This window comes from Papaver somniferum, unplaced genomic scaffold (genome assembly GCF_003573695.1).
Source record: "Papaver somniferum cultivar HN1 unplaced genomic scaffold, ASM357369v1 unplaced-scaffold_125, whole genome shotgun sequence".
Taxonomy (NCBI): domain Eukaryota; kingdom Viridiplantae; phylum Streptophyta; class Magnoliopsida; order Ranunculales; family Papaveraceae; genus Papaver; species Papaver somniferum.
In genome coordinates, this window is record NW_020621603.1 from 6716814 (window position 1) to 6729169 (window position 12356).

The window sequence follows — 12356 nt, forward strand, 5'->3', positions numbered from 1 at the left end:
ATTCATCGAGTCCAAGTTCAATTATCAACCGCAGGGCATGTATAACTGCCTCATAGTCAGTGATATTATTTTTGGATGGAAATTCTAGCCTTAAGATATATACGATTCGTCGTCTTGTCGGTGTCATGAAGACCATTCAGATGCCTGATCCTTCGGAGTTACAGGATCCATGGACGAACACTTCCCATCTCCTCGGATTTTCTGAGCGAAGTAACTTGGTTGGGTCATCCAGCTCGTCCTCCATTCCGGGGATATCTTCGAATTCATCGGTCTCTTCGGGAGGGAAATCGACCAGAAAATCCATCACGACCTGAGTTTTTATTGCAGTTTGGGGTTGATACTTGACCCCAAATTGCTTAATTTATGCTCCCCACTTCGAGATTTTCCCTGCCCTGTCTGCGTTATCAAGTACGAGTTATATGGGGGATTTAGTAATGACTATGATAGTATGGCCATAGAAGTAGGTTTGCAACATTTGAGTCGCATAAACCAAGGATAATACGAGCTTCTCCATATTTGTATAATTTTTCTCTACCGGGTTTAAAGTTTTACTGATAAAGTAAATAGGTTGCTCTTTTCCTTCGTCAATTCGAGTTAGCATGGCACTCATCGACGTGTTCGTGGCTAATAGATATATGTCGAGATCCTCGCCTGGATTGGGTTTTTGTAGGATGGGTAAGGTAGCCAAATGCTCCTTGATTTTTTGTAAAACCTTTTCGCACTCAGGACTCCATGAAAAAATTTCCCCTTTTTTCAGGGTGTTAAAGAAATCTCTATATTGTCAGAGGATCTGGCTATGAACCTGCTCAGGGATGCCATTTCTATTCAATATTCGCACGTCTGTTACTGTGGACAGTGAGGGTATATCTAAAATAGCTTGTACCTTTGTCGGGTCCACCTCGATACCTCGCTTCATGACTAGGTATCCCGAGGCAATGTTTAAGGATATATTTTTTGGGGGTAAATCCTTTGTTATTGGAAGTAATTTTTTAATTGGATTTATATTACTTTTTGAAGCTTTTGTGGCTTTTACTATTTTCCTAGAATGAAATACTTGTTTATTGTTAAGCTTTGTTATAGTTCCGGAGAGTATGTTCATTCGTTCTGCTATATTAATTATGGGCGACAAGGCAAAGGAGGGATAAGCTCCTTATTCGGACAAGTCATCTCATACGATATTAAGTCTAGAGTAGATTGGATCATCCCCTATGTTTTTGAATGTATTTATGGACTTTCTTAGTTTTTGTGGTTCCTCTTTTGAGGCAGTCTTTCCCTTTAGCCGTGTGGTCAGATGTTTGACCTACATTTTTGTAGTTATCCTTTGTAGGGCGATATCTCTACCAATGGATACGTACCTTAGCCAAGGCTGAGTCAATTAATCTGGATATATTCTGGTGTTCAGGACATCATCCGATTCGAGATCGTGATGGCATTACCCTATGTATGTTATCCGTCTCAGGTAGCTTAGGGTGTCCCCCTCTTCATCATACTTCTTAAGTTTTAAATGGCATTGCCCCTAGGTATGTTCTCCGTTTTAGGAAGCTTTGGAAGTATCTGCATCATTCTATGTAGAATGGAAGGTATGGCTAGCACCATACCATACTTGACGGTTTATCGAGAGGATGATTATCTCGGATTGATGTTATAGCCTGATGGGATTTGTACGGTTTTTTGTGATACCCTAAATCTATATGCAATGCAATAAAGAACAAGAAAATTAGAGAAACTAAACAAACAAAAATAAAATATAAGGACTGTGAATAAATAACAATAACAACCAAGAATTCAAAAGAAGACTTCATAGACTTTTACATAGAAATGTAAGGTGTCGTGACCTTGTACAAGTTGGGACTCAAAGTATACTTTCATCACTTCCTTAAGATCGTGCTAAGTCTGGTATTTTTTTGAGATACTTGACGTTCCATAGACGTTCTAGTTCTTCCCCATTGGGTTTGAGAAATCTGTATACTCCTTCCCCTGCCTTTCTGGTGATCATGAAAGGCCATTCCCATATGGGTGCGAATTTTCCTGAGTTGCATTGTTGAGGGGGGATTTCTCACAAAACCTTCTCGCCTGGGTCAAAATGCATTTCATGAACACGCTTGTTATATTCTCGGTCTAGCCTCCGATGGTAAGTTTCCATTCTTTGCAGGGCTATTTCTCGATTTTCCTCGAGATCGTCCAACTTTTCTAGTATCATATCGGAGGTCGGGTTTTTCTCCGATGCCTCAGTTTTAGTTGTAGGGATCATTACCTCAGTGGGTATGATCGCCTCGGTTCCGTGGGTGAGTGCAAAGGGTGACATTCCTGTTGCCTCTTGTCAGGTGGTTCTGTATGCCCACAAGACATTATGCAATTGCTCACATCAACTCGCTCCATAACCATGCAGCTTATTTTTCAGCATGTCTGTGATTGTTTTATTGGTAAATTCCGCTTGGCCGTTGCTTTCAAGATAAATTGGTGTGGACTTTTTTTTTTCTGATCTTGAAATAGTTGAAGAGTAAGTCTATGTTTTTTCCTCAAAGCTTTGCTCCATTATTCGTCACGATGGCTGCAGGAATGCCGAAGCGACATATAATATGCTCGAAGAGAAATTTAAAAACATCTTTATCTCTGATGTGCTTAAGAGATGATGCCTCAACCCACTTCGTGAAGTAGTCCGTGGAAAAGATAAGATACTTTCTTTGGTTTGTTCCCTCTTGTAGTGGTCCTTCAATGTCGACCCCCCATTTTGCAAAGGTCCATGGACTTAATATGGGTTTGAGGTATGCAGAAGGTGCATGTCTTCTCTTCCCATATCTCTGACATTCTTCGGATCGTCTTTCCATGTCCTTTACATCCTCGTGCATGCAGGGCCAGAAATACCCTTGCATTTAGCCTTCTGAGCCAGATGTCGCCCTCTACTATGGTTTCCCACGTCACCATAATGGTATCTCAATTAAGATATAATGTCCTTCACTTTTTGATAGTCATCTGGGTAGGGGTCCCAGGTAAGATTGTCGATATAGTATTCCCTCTCTTAGCTGATAATTTCCTGAACGAGATATTATTTTGTGTGCATATTTTTGATCGCTTGGCAAGTCACCATTGGTCAAATATCGAATGATGGAAGTCCTCTAATCATCCTCGGGTGGAGATTCTTGGCTCGTGCTTGTGTCCAGGATTGACAGATCTCCTTCGTGTGGGATCGAAGGAAGTAGTACTCGGTCGATCCTCATGGCTGTCGCGTTTGGGTCCGCCATTATCGAGGCGATAAAATCTAGGGCGTCTGCATGTCTATTATTGCTTCTGCATAGGTGCCGAAAGGTGATGTTAGGGATTTGTCGTATGTGATACTTTGTTATTTGCAAATACTGCTCCAGGCATGTGTTTGAGGCTTGGTACCTCCCATCGATTTGTCGTATGACAAGTTGTGAGTCGCTAGTGAGCCTGAATTCATCGAGTCCAAGTTCAATTATCAACCGCAGGGCATGTATAACTGCCTCATAGTCAGTGATATTATTTGTGGAGGGAAATTCTAGCCTTAAGATATATACGATTCGTCGTCTTGTCGGTGTCATGGAGACCATTCAGATTCCCGATCCTTCGGAGTTACAGGATCCATGGACGAATACTTCCCATCTCCTCGGATTTTCTGAGCGACAAGAAAATCCATCACGACCTGAGTTTTTATTGCAGTTTGGGGTTGATACTTGACCCCAAATTGCTTAATTTGTGCTCCCCACTTCGAGATTTGCCCTTCCCTGTCTGCGTTATCAAGTACGAGTTCTATGGGGGATTTAGTAATAACTATGATAGTATGGCCATAGCAGTAGGTTCGCAATATTTGAGTCGCATACACCAAGGATAATACGAGCTTCTCGGTCTTTGTATAATTTTTCTCTACCGGGTTTAAAGTTTTACTGATAAAGTAAATAGGTTGCTCTTTTCCTTCGTCAATTCGAGTTAGCATGGCACTCATCGACGTGTTCGTGGCTAATAGATATTTGTAGAGATCCTCGCCTGGATTGGGTTTTTGTAGGATGGGTAAGGTAGCTAGATGCTCCTTGATTTTTTGTAAAACCTTTTCGCACTCAGGACTCCATGAAAAAATTTCCCCTTTTTTCAGGGTGTTAAAGAAATCTCTATATTGTCAGAGGATCTGGCTACGAACCTGCTCAGGGATGCCATCTTCTATTCAATATCCGCACGTCTTTTACTGTGGCCGGTGAGGGTATATCTAAAATGGATTGTACCTTTGTCCGGTCCACCTCGATACCTCGCTTCATGACTAGGTATCCCAAGAATTTTCCGGACGTGACTCTGAAGGCACATTTTGATGGATTTGTTTTCATGTTGTACTTTCTCATTTGTTCAAAGATCTCTCTGCGGTCTTTCGCATGGTCCTGTGGTTTTTGACAAGCATGTCATCTACATAAACTTCAAGGGTTTTATGTATCCAATTGTCAAACATTTTCTCCACAAGTTCCTGATACGTCGCGCCAGTATTTTTTACTCCGAAGGGAATTTTTATATAACAGTAGAGTGCTCGAGGTGTGAAGAAAGCATTATGTTCCTGGTCCTCCTCTGCTAATGGGATTTTGTTATATCCCAAGTATCCATCCATCAATGACAATAGTCCGTATCCCGATGTCGCTTCGACCAACTGGTCAATGTTTGGGAGTGGACTGTCCTTTGGATAAGCTTTGTTGATATCACTAAAGTCAATGCATATTCACACTCCTCCATTCTTGTTAGGAAAAATTACCATGTTGGATATCCAAATAGGGTATTGTACTTCTCGGATTACTCCCAAGGCTTCCATCTTTTTTAGCTCGTTTTGGACGGCTTCCTGGTATTCAGGCGCGACTTTCCTAATTCTTTGTCCCATGGGTTTATGCTTCAGGTTGATTTTTAGATGATGACAACATACCTTGGGATCTATCACTGGCATGTCTTCCATTTTTCATGCGAAAACATCGAAATACTCCCTTAGTACTTGGATTAATTTTTATTCGTCTCCTCGATTGAGGAGGGTCCTAATTTTAACCATCCCTGGGTTCTCACTTGTCCTGATATTTACGTCCTTCGTGGGTTCTGAGGCCGAGAAATTCGACTTTGGCTCCCCAACTATAGGGTGGCTCTCTAATTGCTATAAAGAGTCTGTGAGTTTACCTGAGGTAATGTCTTGTGGGGAATCATACTTTCTAGCCTAGTTTGTCTCCGCGATATAAGTATCAATTTCCTCATGGATTTTGGCCTCTTTGGATCTCTTTTTCTTCGCTTTGGGCAAATTGACCTTGTTTTTACCATTCCGAACATCCATATTGTAGCAATATCTTGCTTTGACAGAGTCTCCTAAGATTTCTACAATCCCATCGGGTGTTGGGAACCTCAGTCTTTGGTGATATGTGGATGTGACTCCCTTGATTCCTTGAACCCAGGATCGCCCGACAATAGCGGTGTAAGGTGATACCACATCTATTACATAGAAAGTAGTTACGGTTAGGATCCTTCATACTCCAATTTCCAGAGTTATCTCTCCTTGTGGCCTGGTCGATGATCCATTGAATCCGAATATATTGTATGTCGAAGGGATGAGGCACTCATCCTTTAGACCCATCTTTTGGAATGTTTCGTAAAATAATATTTCTACTGATCTTCCCCCGTCGACGAGTATCTTAGGTAATGCCCATGGTAACACCTTTGGTTTTTCTTCGTCTCCTTCGGACTCAGGGAGTGCGATAGTCATCGTGACCACTAAAGGGTCGTTGTGATTTCATCCCCACCGGGTGCCTCAGAGGCTGAGAAGATGATTGGATGCCTCATCCATTTATATAGTGGTGGTTCTTTGACCACACTGACCACCTCTTTTCCTTCGAAGTTTTGTTTATTAATTCACCCGGTGATGTTTCCCTCCGGTGTTGGCATCATTGTGGCGGAATGATAAATCATGTTACAGTCTAAGTACTGTGCCTCTCGCAGGATTTCCACGCCATGCATTGGCTCTCCTATCGCCTTAGGGGGTGGCGGTAATGCGACAAACTCCTGGAGTTTCCCGTCGTCAATCATTTCTTGCACCACTCTCATCAGATCTCGACACGAGTCTGTTGGATGACTATAGAATTGGTGGAACTCGCAGTAATCCACTTTATTCTTTGCATTCTCGGGTTGCTTCCTCTTATTCCATGGAAATATGATCTTGTATTTTCCTTCAATCTTCTTAAAGATTTCAGAGATAGGAGCATTTAGCTTTAAGAAAACTGGGTCTACGAATTTTCTCTTCTTTTGTTGATTATGGTCGCGCCTTTTCCAACTGCCACTTCTTTGTTTATCAAATCGTGCTGACTCGGTATGAATTTTATCAGGTCCTCGGGTTTGTACCTGCGAGGTTTGAGGTTCTACGACATTCGCTCATCCACTATTTCCTTGGATCAGTTTATCGTACATCATATCTTGAAGTTCTTCGAGCGCCATGCATCCTCCAGAATTTTTCTTAGCTTTCCTAAACAAGGTGGTATTGTTTCGTAAATCGTTACAAATATAGGGTCAGTATTCCATAGCCATAGGCTATTTTTGAACCCTAATATCGCATAGGCCTCTGGAACCCTTCCGATCTCGGCACAGAGCTTCCTCCATCGCGTGACCAGTGATCTTAAGGATACGTTTGGTCCTCTACTAAATTGGAATAACATATCAATACCCGGTTTAACACGACTGTTATGCATGTAAGCCTCCGGGAATAGCTCAGAAAAGTGAGCAAAGGATTGCACAGACTCCTTAGGTAGGTTATTGATCCACACTGAAGCCTCTTCTTTGAGACTCGAGGGGAAGAACTTACACATCACGACATTGTATTGACTTCATTGTGTTATTGTGTTTCGATAGGATCGTAGATGCTCAATTGCGTCACCAGTCCCTCTAAAGATTGTTGTTAAATTTGGGAGCAAGCACTTCCTCGGAAATGGCATAGCCTACAGGCTTGCTGCTAGGGGCGATTGTCCTGCCTCTTGCATGACCTCTGCTAGTTTTTGGCCTCCTTTCTTCCCAATCGCTTCCTTATAATTGCTTCAAGCTGATTTAGCCTCGTCTGTAATGCTTCGTCAATATGCTTGGTTTGGGCCTTCTTTTTCTGTGAGAATCTCGCTCGGATGGGGTGGGGCTTTCCTGGTGTTGATATCGTGATTGTCCTGAGTCTCATCAGACTGTTCGTCGGGCAACACATACTTAGTTCGATTGTACTCCCTCCTGGATGTCCCCTTTCGTTTAGAGTTTCATCCCGATGTCCTATTGAACTGATCAGGGATTCGTACTTCTTTATCCTTATGATTTTTGACACGTTTGTGTGTAGGGTTAACATCAATTTTCTCTGAATGGCTACTCTCATTGTCTCGGACGCCTTTACTTCCTCGTGGGAATCGATCCTTAGTAGCCTCATTTTGAGGTGTCAGGTAATATAATGTGTTCGCCGTCAGCTAGATTCTCTAGAGGGTTTTACTCTATGGGATCCTCCTTCGGGGCAAATTCTTCTGGGATGGTGGATGAATCCTTTCGTTTCACCTGATGCCTTAACCTCTTATTCCTTTTTTCTAACCTTTTGTTTTGTTGCTCTAACTTCTTCATTCGCTCTTCTTGTGCCCTTTGGGCTATCATGATAGCCTCGAGGGTGGAAGTGTTGTTGTCATGGCTAGAGAAGTCCTTCTTTCTCGTCGTGGTGTTATCTACTAGGTTCAATAGTCCTTCGTTTTGAGTACGGATTTCATCTCTGTCCTCGGATGAGGCATTTTCGTCGGAATCAGAGTTATCTGTTAGTCCTTCTCGGTATTAGTCATCGAGTTGTCCTTATCATGGGCAGACGTTTTATGGCAGTTCATCTTCTAGCTCTATCGCGTCTAGTCCTTAGGATGACACGTAATTAGTTCCTCCATGGTTTGTGCAAGCATTTCGTCTCGTCACCATTGTCTTACCAGCGAAGGATGTAAGAATACTTAATTTGTCTATTTCCTCTGAAAAGTGGGACCCAAGGTTTGCAGCTCATGTGCAGTTTCTAAGTCAAGGTTCAGACTGTATTTGTACGGTTTTCAAGTTCAGAAAAGACTCGTCAGCAAATTTTATAAGCATGTGAAGATGATGTCAAAAACGTTCCCTAACTGGATAAAGTTTTGGCGTCAGGAAAAGGGGTTTTCTTTTTCTCTTCTTACGAGTAAACTACCTCCTCTTGCACGCATACCTTTAACGGGTAAAAGACGGTTTGGATGAGTGAGCACTTTTTTCCATTTTCGGAAGGGTTTCTCAATGCCTACTGATTTTGATTTCGATATTTTAATGATTGATAATGTACTCTCTAACCTTTCTTCCCTGTTTAGACTTAAATTTCTAAAAGGTATTTGGGGTTATATGAGTTTCAAGAGGATAGAATTCCTTCGAAGGCTTATAACCTTTGTACCTTTTCATCTGTCGTAGTGTATTTCTTATACGAAGTTTTTTGGCTAGATCTCTTCCCAACTCAATTATGGAGGAGGTTTTATGAAATTTTGCAAGAAGTCAGTGACATCTCTGATGTTCTAACCATCAAATCTCTTGAGCGTTTGTCAGAAGATGATAGAATAGTTGTAAAAAGACTTTAAATCGAGAAGAATAAGCGATGTTGCTTCAGATCCAACAATTCTGAAGGATCTACAAGACTTTGCAGCTATGAAATTGTACATATCTTGCTTTGTCCGAGATCGACTTACCGCGTTTTTAGAGAAATCAACAAAAAAAAGAAAAAACTTTGCTTAGGGTTTTCGAAAAACTTTGAAGGGAGGTAGAAAAAATCTTTATACCTCCTTGTTTCTAACGCCAAAATGTAGTTCCACAATTTCTAATGACCACACTCAACAAGATTTAACAACTAACAAAACTTAAGCATTTAAGATTCGAAGTAAACATGAGATATAAAAAACTTAAAAGTAAATAAGAACAAAACTATATAATATGGTTCGACCTTGGAGACCTACATCCACGGTAAAAAAATTATATCTTCGATGAATTATAAATATTTCTTACACTTCTAACTCTCTCTTTCTCTCTTTCTAGCTTTCCTTGGAGTAGAACCATTCAAGATTACATATTCATTTCTTTATTCATGGACCGGTATTTATAGACAAAATGTACTTCTAAAGGTATGATACGGTACTTCTAATCCTATAATTGTTTTCTTCCTCCGAGATGCATCATGATACTCCCTCATCGTATTGCTCCTTCTTCGGGTAGTATCATATACTGTGTTCCTTTCTTCTCGGATGGCATCATACGTCGTGCTTCTCCCGAGATTCTGACACGATGTACCTTTGTTCACATCTGTATCGCATCTCTTCTGATTCTCATTAAATGCGTTGTTCTTCTTTTAGACTTGACTGCCAGTATGATTTGACTAAACCTTACACGCGTCCTTCATGAAAAGAGGCGGTAAATATCTTGATTCCGGTGTGATCACCTTTTGGGTACTTATTCGGTATATCTTTCTAATCATCTTATCATTCAGTCATCTCCTAGGATGCTTACACATGACGACCGAGTATTTTACCCTCACAGTTTTAGATTCTAAGGGAGAAGATCCAAATTGAAAAAAAAAAAAAAAGAGGGAGTTAGAGCTTTGCATCGAAAATGCGGATATGAAGCGACCGAATATTTTACCCTCACAGTTTTAGATTCTAAGGGAGAAGATTCAAATTGAAAAAAAAAAAAGAAGTTACAGCTTTGCATTGAAAATGCGGATATGAAAAGTTTGTCGATCACATTTTAAAAATATCGTAATAAGACTATCTCTAGACAGTAAACAAGATTGTAACCAACTTTAAATAGCCCAGTTGACCGGGGTTGAAGTTTCATGTTGGGGGTTGAACTCTCATGCCAGAGGATAGTGGCTCGAGTCTCGTGCTGAATATATCAAAAAAGACAAGGAAATTTTGATGCAATGATTCCTGAACTTGGTTTCAGATTAATTGTTGGTAGCTACAAAATTTGAGAACTCACTATAAAATAGTAAGGCAATAAGAAAAAAAGAACGTCTTGTGCGTGCAAAACAAGAAGAAAAATAACACAAGAAGCCTTGCAGAAACACCGCTCTCAATCGTAATCCATCAGAACTTGTACTTGGGAATTACATATGCCGATATAAGTCTTCTAGATCTAAAACAGGACTCCAATGAGAAACAATGTCATTGAAGATGCTAACCAAGTTCCTGCAAAAGAAACAGTAAACAAACCATTAATTCATGATTAGAACGTGAAACTGATTAAACTAATTTCATTCCGTTACTAGAAAAGAGTTTCTATTATTTTTTTAGTTTGGCCCAAAAATTGATGCATTTTTTTTCCAGAAACGAAAATAGTATATTATCTAAATAAATTGAGCAACAGACATTGCAAGTATATCTTAGTGATGCAAGTAAAAAACTTACTCATATGCCATGGAAGAATCTTTTGTCCGTCATTTCTCATAGAAGCCGAAGCATAACAATCAGAAGTACTATTTACTCCACCAACACAGCTACATATGAAAGCGTTATAAGTTCCGGTATACCCACAAACTCCATTACTTTTCTCACAAATACTACAAGCACTAGGAAAATCATTTTTGACACTGAATCTATATTTAAGACCAATACCGTACTTCCACCCCTGTGGGTTCGAATCTTTGCCGTTAAAACTATAAATCGAAGCATAAGAACTACATTCTAGCTTCTGCAAATCTATTTCATAAGCTGGTCCTAAATCAAGTGGTGTGTAAACGCAACAAGTAGAGATTGGCAGATTCAGTCGACTTATTGTTGGACATGAATATAAGAGACTACAAATAGGTCCGCCTTCGCGGTCACAGAGCGGAACGATATTACCACTGCCGGCAGTAGTACTATTAGTGCCATTTCCGTTAAGACTAGTTCTTGAAGTGTAAAGTGGCGAAGAAGCTGTTGAACAATCAAGAAGAGCAAAAACATTACTATCAAGAAACGTAAATGGTGCGTCCCAGTCTAAACCGAAACCTTTACTGGGTTGAGAAGATGAACAAGTTGACATCGATGGATCTTGAATATAAATGGTTAGATTGGTATAATCAATACTGGTAATGCGGTAAGTTCCGGTATGGGTGTTAAGCATGAGTTTTTTTTGCGCGCGATCACATGTTACGAACTTTTGAAATCTTGGGTCACCGCAGCCTTGTCCACTACCAAATGGGTATTTGAGTTTTTGATCTCCACATAGTTTTTCACAAGTTTGTGATGAGATTAGTGACGGAAAAAGGGTTATGAAGATGAAGCAAAGATTCAGAGAAATGGAAGAAAATCTTGTAATAAAATGGAGAGACTTCATTTTTTTTTTCTTTCTAGTGGGTGTGTGTTTGATAAAGAAGGCAAGTGGAGATGAGCTATGAACTTGATAATATGTGCTATATATTGGTATGATGAGCAAGTGTAACGGGCTACGCTGATGTATTCAACGAGTATATAGCTTTGGTCGACACGCATAATCTTCGTGGGGAAAAAAGAAGTAAATTACTGAATTGAAGATTGAGCTCAAGTTATGACATATTAAATCTTACCTTTTTGAAGGGAGAGTACCATGTGCTTTGGTTTTATGGGGATGGGTTTTTGTTAGTTTTGGACCTTTTGGTGGTGGTTAACTTTTGATTTCTTCCCTTGATTTCATTTGCATTGATTAGGAACTTCAAAAGATGCTTTGGTTTCATAAATGTAGAACCGACCGTCTTACATTCTATTATTAATTGACTATTTTCCCGTTGCTGCGCAGCTCCCGCTCAAGTGTCAGTGTCTAAAGCACTGTCGAGTTTTTGAATTTTCACGGTGATAAGGCCTTGAGTAAGGGAGGATTAAGAGGAGTAGGATATAAACGCTATTGCTTTCTTGAGTTTTTTTTTCTTGATGTTATTTTTTTTGTGTTAGCTATTTATGTGCTCTTTGAGCTTTTTATTTTTTATGCAGTTATTTCTTTAATCCCTTTGGTTGATGGGGGTGGGAGCCTTGAGTCCTTTTTGTAATTCTTATAATTACGTTTTTTTGCTTTAATAAACTATTGGACTTAGCAAAAAAAAATCATGATGTCCTACAAAATGCGGCAGTTCCTAATGGGGCTTAAAGATCCTATAAAAAGAAGCGGCAAAAATGCAGGTGCAAAGCATTGTTTTGCTTTATACGAGTGGTGAACCACAAGAATTTAGGAACCTCGTGTACTAGATTTGGCGCATTGCATATATAGCGGGTCTTTTTCGAGATCAAGTAGAACGCTGATTTTGGGCATACCAAAATCTTTCAAGGCATACTCAATAAAGACAAAAAGGATTGTGAAATAGCAAAATCAGATATCCCCTTAACCCA

General features: G+C 40.1%; 1 protein-coding gene across 1 annotated transcript; it reads right to left on the bottom strand.

Moving 5' to 3' along the window:
- Positions 1-9975: 9975 nt before the first annotated feature.
- LOC113331199 lies at positions 9976-11403 on the bottom strand. The gene is made up of 2 exons (XM_026577939.1): positions 10425-11403; positions 9976-10205 (listed from the first exon to the last, which is right to left on the bottom strand). The coding sequence occupies exons 1-2, from the start codon at positions 11332-11334 to the stop codon at positions 10153-10155; spliced, it is 963 nt and encodes a 320-aa protein (XP_026433724.1). The 5' UTR covers positions 11335-11403; the 3' UTR covers positions 9976-10152.
- Between the last annotated feature and the right edge of the window lie 953 nt (positions 11404-12356).